This window comes from Anguilla rostrata, chromosome 6, assembly GCF_018555375.3.
Source record: "Anguilla rostrata isolate EN2019 chromosome 6, ASM1855537v3, whole genome shotgun sequence".
NCBI classification, from domain to species: Eukaryota; Metazoa; Chordata; class Actinopteri; order Anguilliformes; family Anguillidae; genus Anguilla; species Anguilla rostrata.
In genome coordinates, this window is record NC_057938.1 from 9,456,958 (window position 1) to 9,467,190 (window position 10,233).

Genomic DNA, 10,233 nt, shown 5'->3' on the forward strand with positions numbered 1-10,233 from the left:
TATTCCACCTCTTGCAGGGACATTCTTGTTGCTATTACTATTACTACTATTATACAATCCAGAGAAGTGCAACAATATCACATTGTTAGCTCAATATGAGTTACTGAAATAATGCAAATATTCAGTGCTTGTTCTTGGGTTCTGTTTGTGGTTTTTTCAATTGGGAGAATGTCATGGTGGAAAAGTTAGAGGACATTGCTGCAAATTCACGACCCTGAAATTAAACACATTTATTTATTTTTATGGCTTCTTTGAAAAACAAGTGCTGAACTACCAATACATCTTTTTCGAATGGTAGCCAGTGATGGTTTTTGAAATACTGAACTCAGAAACTTCTCAAAGACTTTCCAAGGAGCTGTGAGTTTTGCTGTCTTTCACATAAGTCACCGAAACAGATGCCGAGTCCCCTTGCGTTGCAGTTTTCCCTTAACTTTGAAGCTCAGACTTAAGCAAGTGTTATTGTTACTGGAAAAAAATGTAAGCGCTTGCTTCAACAGCCGAGGGACTAGCTGCAAAGCAGGTTTGAATATCTCCAGAGGGTGGAAAAGCTTCTTTTTTTTAAAACCAGAATCCTCTTGTTAACTGTGGCTACTGAGCAAATCCTTTTGGGGGTTGAAGTCAAACTGTGCTGTCCAATAGAGGCCAGATTTATCTGCATGGTTTACATGCACACACACACTCACTCACTCACTCACTCACTCACTTGCACACACAAGCACACACACACACACACACACACATACGCACACACTCACTCACTCACTCACTCACACACACAAGCACACACACACACACATGCGCACACACACACACACTGCTGTTTAAAATAATCGTAGATGTCCCGTTTTTTTCCTGCTGGATTTGAGGGGATTACAGTCGGGGTCGTTGATAAAGCAGCTTTGTGCAGAGCTAGGATTAGGGTCAAATGAAAGGTTGTTCTTTAAAAAAGATGAATTTTGTGTCCGCTGGATTTTACTCACTTTGCTCTATTTTATCCTTTTCAGTAAAAGAAAAAGGGAAAAGCAGTAGGGTAGTTGGTCTGGGAAAACAATTAAGGAATAATCAGATTTTGGTGCAGGTTTATTATCGGCCTAGACTCATTTTGAGCCTGGGGTGCGGGTGCTGTCGCAGCTGAGCTGCAAAATTCATGTTCAGGCAGGAATGGGGGGGGGGGGGGGGGGAGAGGGCATCAAAGACGTCAGCAAGTTTCGGAGCGGGCTCCAAGTCATCTGTCCATCATAGTAACGGCACACCTGTCTATGGAACACCGCGTGTCGATTCTTCTTTCTCGCTCTCCTCCCCCTCACTGCGCCTCTCGCTGGGTTTTTCCCCTGTTCGGAAGCAGTCTCAGAGAGATTTGAATAAAGCCCCCTCGGTTATTCCGTTCATGCGCTTCGCGCGGTCTGCTGTGCATCCGTTTTAGCCGCAGGGAGCCGGTGCCTCCGGTACACCACCGCTACACCGGCCGGGCTTACATAAGGCATGGGGTCGTGCTGCTGTTATCGCTAACGGAGCTGCTGTTGTGTGCGCGTTCGATTGGTGGACACCCTCATCCAGAATGACTCAGGTGGCCTCCCTTTTACATAAACAGATTTGCAGTGCTCCTGATGAAGTGCTTTGCCCAGGAGTTATGCCAGAAACATAGAATCGGCAAGGCTTGTTCATTTGAAAGTGTCTTGGAGGATATCGACTCAAACGTTTTCATAAATAAATAGTCTTTCTATTTATTCCTTAACAAAGGGACAATTCTTAACAAAGGGACAATATTTATGTATTGTCCCTTTGTAAATTTTTTTTATTTTTTGGAGGGAGTTAAATCTGTTCTTTGTTTGTTCTTCCAAGAATACTGCTGTAGCTGTCCTTAGATTTCTGTAAGATATTTCCTAAATGTTATTCACAGATTTCAAATGGGTTTTTGTTAAGAAGGGCAAACTTTACTGCCTGCAATAGATTTGACACTTTATTTTTGAAATAAGTTGGTGAAATGATTGACAATTGAAATAAATGAGAGCAAACATTAAGAACATAATATTTTATTCTAACTTAAAATTTATTTACATAAATCATCTATCTTTTCTTAACGTCTTTAAAAATTAAATTAAACAAACACTGAGTAGTTTCTCAAAATTTCTGAATTCATTAAAAATTAAATAATTCCATATATCTTTGTGCAGACATAAAGGGACCGCTATACATTATAGGTGTCAGACTAGATGTAGCATACTTAAAAACTTTGAAACTTCAAAAAATAAAAAGAATCATTCCAGTTCAACATTCAACAAGCACACACATGTGCACACAAATTTCACAGGGCAGCCATTGTGTTAGCTTCTAACACTGCAGAAAGCTCATCTAAACTATTTGATAACATGCACGCTTGATCCTCTGGGAATTCCACATTTTAACAATTAAAATTATTTTTAAAAATCTCTGTGTTGCACAGAGTCTCATTCAGTAGCCACTGCCTTTCACATTGGTAGAATCCTTCCAAAAAATAATTTCTCTTGCATAGATTTCGCATGTTGTGGATGGAATAAAAATATAACCTCGTTCTTTTCCTTTTCACTGAACAATCTACAGAAGAGTTTTAGGAGCCCTTCATATGTTGAATATCCTGGATCTGCTTTGGAAAACAGCAGAGGGATTGGGAGAGAGCTTGGTTTTCACCAGCTGTTCCTGCAAGAAAAGAAAGACTGCTCTTGATCCTCAGGAGAGTCACTTTGAAGAAAAACTGCAAACACAACCTTCTATCGTACAAATCAAAGCCACATGTTTAGTCTTGCCCACAAAATACACAAAATTCCCCTTATATGTTTTGATCTGATCCCAAAATGGAGAGAGCTTTGATACTGGCAGTACCACCCAGTATCGCAGATTTATGAACACTTGCATCTTTTCAGTGGGAGGTTATCCTTTCAATAAAAGCAATACTTGAGTACTAGATAGTGGAATACAAATTTGGCATTTGTAAGGATGTGAAAAAAGTTGTGAAAAAGTTACCACAAATTAGAAATTAGAATAATTTAACATAGAGCTATATGATTTGTGGTTTGCTTTGATCATCTATGGTCATGTTTCTAACTCCATATAGCAGTGGATTATGTTAGCATTTCTAAACAAATATACTCAATATACAGTGTTCAGACATGATAATTAGAATTACATATTAACCCATAGAAAAAAATTAAAATAGTTTAATTCTAGAAGAAAAGTGGTAATCTTCTGCAATTGACGCATACAGCTAAGCTTGCTGCCTAACAACAACTCAGTGGCAGAAAAGTGCTTTAGCTTTGTAGACAGAGAAAAGGGCTGGCATGAAACAGAAGGAAATTATTAATATTTATACTGTAAAAAAAACATAGTCCTGTATGACATAAATAGATAGCTGCATAACCTCACATGTGGCCCGGTTTGGTAATCGGGCCAAGAGCTGCTGCTGTCACCAGAGATATAGAACATGACCAGTTTGCTTGGGCAGTCATGGGACATCTGCCCTGCTGTCAGAACATTGACGCTGTAGACTTGACACCACACTAGGCTGATGTCATCACCTGTCCAATAATAATACAGGGACACATCCCTGGGGCTAAAACCCTGCCAGAAACTGAGAACCAATATAAATTCATTGAGGACCACTGTCATAAAGTAAATGGATTAAGTCATAGGAACTGCACAAATATAGCCAATTCTTGCTTTGCTGTTTATCTGATTCGTACACAGTTTAAGAGAATAACCATGAAATTCTCTGGTTCGGTCAATTAGCTTGCTGTTGATAAAATCTGTTTCCTTAAATTGAATTGCTGGAAAATAGGCCATCTTTTGGGAAACAGGATGTTTATGGCTGGCCTTTGGGGGAAGAGGAAAGGATGGACATGATAAAAATAAGAGCAGCAGTGATATGGGTGGGGGTGGCTGAGAACACAGCGCCAGTGCGGTCCGCTTGCTTTTGAAAGCTGGTGAACCACAGCTTCAAAAGGAGCCTGAGAGGTTCTGAACCCCCCAAACCCCCCCCCCCCTTCTTTTCTTTCTTTTCTCTCTCTCTCTCTCTCTCTCTCTCCCTCCCTCCCCTTTTCTTTCTCTCTCTTAAATTAGATTCCTTCTGAAAGGGCTGCGCTTGCTGTAACACATTCGCACTTTTAGCCAAATGGAAAATAATCCGTCATTCTGTCGCTGAGGTGCACGTCGTCCCCCGAGGCCTCCTGGGCTGGCTCAGGAGCCGGCTGAAACCGGGCATCGTGGGAAAGGAGAGAATCCCAGTCAATCACTGCTGCCAGTGGACGCTAACCCCCCCATTCCCCTACCGCAAGACACTGGTCCAAGGATCAGTGGTTGCAAGTTTAATCCATCCCCAAAACACTTCTGAGCCTGTTTTGAAGTGCCTGTGCTGAGAAGCATTGCCCAAAGCTTCAGTAAACTAAGCTAGAAAGCAAGGGTGGCAGGAGAAAAGTTGATGGGCATTCTTATCATACTCGTCCATCCATGGCATTATTCACTGTTACAAATTAAAAACGTCTGGCAAGTTCTTGTTCCCCATTTACCTACGCACCAACCCAGCTGTATAACTGCTGGAATGATTAGTTAATATGCCTCGCCCCAACAAAGCAACTGTGTCCCCACCTAAAAAAACAATCAAAACCCAAAACCTATTGTCAAGACTACTGCTCACCTGGGCTGTGAGAAAAACTCAAAAGTATGATATAATCTTCACATTCACCATCACCAGTATTCACCCTGTAGGTGTTAGTAAGGGATTGCTATGAAAGGGTACCCCACCTACTTTTTTGTCTTCATATGGAAGTGGGTGTGCAAGTTGGAACAATGTTCACACCCACCAAAATGTGAAATTATGGTTTAACATGAAATATCACCAACTGCTATTCGATCCAAATCGGTTTGGGTAATATCGATATAAGCTTCAATGGACTGCATTGAGTATTTGTTTGTATGTAATTGTTCACCTTGCAAACTCCATGAAGTGGATGCACCTGCTTGGTCTGCAACTTTCCCCTTGGACCCCAGTTCGGGGTGCCCAAAGCCGTTGATTCAGTTATGCGGGGAGACTTGTCAGGGTCGATGTGCCCCATAACAGGATTTCACTTATCACCTCAGTATTAATGAAAACAACAGAAATCCATCTGGACATCATGTTGAGGCACTCTGCTGGTGGCTGTGGATTCAGTGGTTCACGGGCAGGGTCACCCTCAACAAACAATCTACGGTTCTGACTGTGAACTAACTCGCTCCAACACTTCTCTTAAAATGTAATGACTTAATGGCACAGCGGGGCTAGCTGGAGTGCCATTTCTCCCGGGCACCTCTTCTCGTCTGTTTGTTGCTTCTGAGCAAATGAAAGGGCAATAGGATGCAATCCTGTGCCTCTGCCTTTATTAGTCAGTTCACTTTCAGAGGGCGATGTTAAGAGAGGAAATGTTAAGGCTCGCTCTGCCACGCATTCCTTTGTGGACCCTGCGGCTGGTGCGGTGTTGGAGATCTTTTTTGATATTTGTATTGGGGCGTGGTTTCCCCATGTCTCCTCTTTAGGCATTAGGCAGATGAGATGCAGTGGGATGAATGGCTGTCTGGCACCCCCGGACAGATCAAAGTCATCGACCTTGCTCAAAGTTTCAGCAGATGGCCTGGAGAGTTTGGGGGGGGGGGGGGGGTTGCTCTGAACTGAGTCACACAAAGGCTGTTTGGCGTAGGCTGGCTGGGGGTGGGCGGGGGGATTAAGAGGGTGAAGAAGCACCTGGCCTGGTCCCCTGTGGCCGCCTACGGCCCAGTCAGGCAATTCAAACTGATCCCAGTACAGAGCCAGACGTAAAGTTTGCCCACTCCTTCAACACTAGAGGCTTCTCAGACCAGAGCTTTGAAGCTTGGATTTTATCTGGGTCTAAATGAACCAGCTCCTCCTTTGAGAGCATCTGTTCTATTCTTGACTTTGGATTTACTGGTAAACAGGACCACATGCAGTTGTGTAAATGAGTGCAAAATGAAGCCGTGTGCCATCATTTTGTTATAATGGACTCTGAGTAGAGCCATATTCTTTGTGGTCTCGAGACTGGTTGATGTGATCCAGTCTAGTTAGACTATTACGTGATCACAAGCAAATTTATATATACATCTCTTCTCCTTTCATGCTCATAGTGTGAAAAGCGAATTAAGAAAAATCAGTGCCGGGGGCTCACCTGTCCCTTGATCCCGATGCTGAGATCTGGCCTCTCAGGTTGGCTGTTTTGCTGGCTGCTGGGCACCTCCACCTGTAACACCTCCATCTGTTTGAAGGAGTCACTGCTGAAGGCTGCCTGGTAGCTGGTTTCAGGGGGGACTTCAAAACTGCCAGAGCTCACGTATGTGGGTCTCTTTCGAGTTTGCTTGGCTGGTCTCGCTCCCGTCCAGGGGCGGTATTCTTGCCTGCACACACATACACATGTAAATCTAAGTGAATATAAAGTCTGTGCTCTTTGCATTTAGCAATAGCTGCCTCGTTTTAAGAGAATTGACTACTACGTTGATTTCAGTAGTGATATGACTCATATCTGTGCCATTGCAAAACGATGGATGTGAAATGGCATTGCTTATTCACCAGCACACCTACTTACATATAGCTCTCATACACGGTAAAGCAGGGGTGGGGAACCTTGGGAGAACAGTTAATGATCTTGAACCAGTGGCAGCATCTCGGTAAAAAAACAGTGCCGCTGACCGAGATTAACTGAAAGAAGAAGCCAATCAGCGACATTATAAGCCCTGATGTGGAATTAATTTAATGGCACGTCTAATGACCTCCATTGGGGCTTGCATGGCGCTAAGGGAAAGAGATTTCTGAGGAAATAGACCTGGGTTGGGGAGGGGTAAACGAGCCATCTACGCGTATCATTCGTTTTCTCTCTCTCCCTCTGCTCGTAAATAATAACATTCATAATAACTTTTTCCATTATGTAAAAAATTCGCATATTTGAGTGCACCGTGTTGTTAAGTAATATTTTACCTATAATGTGGTAATTGTTGTCTGATTGTATCCCTTTCTTATGTATGGTCGATAGCATTTTCGTCCCCGTTGCTGAATTTCATTTTTCGTCACTGCCCAACGCAATACGGGAAGTATCAAGAACTCTGTTGAATGTATTAATCTGAGACGCTCTACGATTAACAAAAGGGTAATCTGAACATTTAGTTTCCACTATAAGCAATTCATTTCAACAGAAACATAGGCTATGTAGAACGTATTCTGATAAAACAGAAACGAAGAAAATATGTGTACTATAAACTTTGCGCTGGTTTTCTGCATTGGAGCTCAGCATACTTGTTTGTTATTCGTGACACAGTTGTGCGCAAATTGTCAAGCGGGAAAGTTAAAGCACGCGTGAACTTTGCTCGTGCCAGGTAGCGATCTTGGCTTTACAGTGCTGAAAGAACAGCTCCAACAGCTACTTACCTGTACGAGCTTATTTTGGCGGTTCCTATCGGCGGTTTTCCCCACTTCTGCCTATTTTGATCTTTGATCTCCTTTTGCTGGTTTGTATTGTGATAATTACGGTCAGGACTATCCGTGAGAGAATCCCCCTTTCCGCCGTTGCTAATCCAAGGGAAATTGTCCTTTTTTGGAATTGGCCAAGGCTTGAAATCCTGTTTGTATTGGGTAACACTCGAAAAAGGCACACCGGAGGGATGGTTATCCTCGCGGGGCTTGGAGCTCGAATCTCTCCGCGCTCGCCACGATCTCCTGTTCCCAGCCTCCGGCTCCAACTGCGATCCTCTGTGATCTGGTGTGGAATAGTCGTTCCTCTGAGCCCTGTCCACGGGGACGTATTTGGTGACGGATCGCACCTCTTGGTCTGTGATTTCGGAGTAGTTCTGAATCGTCAACGGGACCGAGAGATCGGATTTGTCGAACTGGTTCCAGAACCGAGCCAAACAGCACACTCTACTAATGCACGGCCAAGCCATAATAAGGATTTGGTTCAAAATGAAGAAAAAGAAAAAAAATTATGGGAAGGGGGTGGCGTAGAGCTTTACATACAGAAGTGCCCACATATGTCCATTCCTTGAAAATTTCGCCAGCGTGCTATCTCCATGTCAGTGTGCAGGAATGCCAGGCTGAGCAAGGCAGCTTGTGCTGTCGGGACTTTGTCATTACACATTCATCTCACGTGGTCTGAACGGCTCTACTTGATGCAGAATAAATCCATAACGGCTCATCTAGTGACTGACTCTAGGAAAGGAATGATGGGTTTGCTCTTCGGTGCGTGGTGTAGTTACCATGATCTTCGCGGGAAGGCGTGGTGAATTAAATACATTTCAATTGCACAAAACTGCGCGCTATGTTTTAGACACTTATTGCTATTCCGTCAACATCTTAGACATTAAAAACGGTTTCGTCTTTAAATCGGTTCAGGTATCCACAGAACGGTGAAAGACACCGAGTGCAGTAACGTTGCACATAAATTTGCGTAATTGTGCGAGAGGGTAAGCTCTGGCGACATTGCGCCATCAACAACTAAATTACTTCTTGGGGTGTCGGGAACGCTGCCAACCCAACCCCCTTGCCCTTTCTAATGTGTTCTCCGCCAAAGAAACATGGAAACTGGATGTACTCCTGCCTGCCTTTTATGCTTGACAGTTCTGAATTTATTAGGTCAATTTGTGTTGTGTTGTGTTGTTCTAGTGATTGTTCATTCGTATTGTATTAAAAGCAATTTGAGCACTTTTACAGTAATTGCTTAGTAGGCCTACTGGTATCACTATGTGAATACGTCGTTCTTTTATTGGAATTCCACGAGGAGGGCTCAGCCAGAAACTGTTTTGTGGTACTTAACTCTGGTTGCTTATGACAAGGGAACTTTAATTTGATATTGGGTTACCGATAAGCAGATAAAGTCCCGTTTGCAGCTTGCCTTGCAAACATCGTGATATGATTTCATGTCGGTTGACCTGCTTGAAGTAAATTGGTTCAATTAAAAGCAAACTGAGCCTGTTGGACATGGTTGGAAATATCTTCTTAGCTCTTTGTCCTCTCTTTGTTAAAGCCGTGGGTTCAAAGACCTGACTATCTGCTACTTTTTCCCCAAGCATCCAGAGTGCCTGATATGGCCCTAGCATTTTTATTATCATTGTTGCTGTCATTAATTTCCATTCGTTCATTTTGGTTAATTGTATTTTGTAAAATAACTGGGTGCCATAAAACAGTTTTTTTGGGTCAGTGTGCCTTTTCTCAGTTTGAGAACCTGCCCCTCAAAAGTTCTCTGCAGGGCCCTGTTTATCAGCCTATGATGTGTGCACGTGCTCACATCGGACCTGTCTAAATGCAATGTGTGAACAGCCTGCTGGGCTACATGCTTATAGGTGTCTGGGGAGATCAGGCATGTTGGAGAAACCATGATACCATCTAAATGTATCAAGAATAACTGCTATCTTTATAGATAGATTATGCCATAAACCAAAAACAGAATAAAAATGAGAAGTTATGTCCTAGATTCACATGGGGTGCCTGAGTTACTTTACATCACATTACATTACATAATTTCATCTGATCCTGTTATCCATAGGGACTGGTAATGCAACTGAGTTATGAGCAACAGTTCCATAACAACATACTGCAACATCACAGAAGCACTATGCAAGTTAACTTATGCTTACTTTAAGCCAGGCTCACACCTGCCTACAACACACAGCGTGTCTAAATATACAGATAATATTTGCAAGCCATAAGAATTATGCAGTCTAAAGAGGTGGAGTTACATGACATTACATCGTGAAGAAGAGCACATATTTGGCTCAATGGCAGTGAAACAGCATGTTCTGTCCTCTGAGTAATTATTACAGAGACCTTGACCACAGTACTTTTGGTAAAACAATCAAAATGCATTTTGAACGACCCCTAAAAGTTAAGACCAATATTTTGTTTCTGATTTGTAATATTATGTCTCCCTCTGCAGATGGAATTTAGAACTACATTGCCCCTACCCTAAACACTTGCACTGTAGCTATCTTCATATTTGTGCTGAATGCAAACTGTATTGGCTGTAGGAGGTGAGAAACCTTTTTTTATATTATACAGTTCTATTCAATTAAATTTGTTTAAAGATTTCTTCACATCAATATGTCCCTGAGCACTGAACATTTAAAAACAATAATTCAATTTAAAGCCAGGCATAATTAAGTCACTTGCATACGCAGATAAAGACAAAATAAAAATAAGTGTTATAAGGTGGATTTAAAAAATACTGAGCCCTG

The 10,233-nt window shown here is 42.4% G+C and overlaps 1 protein-coding gene across 1 annotated transcript; it reads right to left on the reverse strand.

The window, feature by feature from the left end:
- Positions 1 to 1,947: 1,947 nt before the first annotated feature.
- map6d1 (MAP6 domain containing 1) lies at positions 1,948 to 8,368 on the reverse strand. Its single transcript, XM_064338211.1, has 3 exons — positions 7,436 to 8,368; positions 6,186 to 6,411; positions 1,948 to 2,676 (listed from the first exon to the last, which is right to left on the reverse strand). Exons 1-3 carry the CDS (start codon positions 7,945 to 7,947, stop codon positions 2,599 to 2,601), a joined length of 816 nt encoding a protein of 271 aa, XP_064194281.1. The 5' UTR covers positions 7,948 to 8,368; the 3' UTR covers positions 1,948 to 2,598.
- Between the last annotated feature and the right edge of the window lie 1,865 nt (positions 8,369 to 10,233).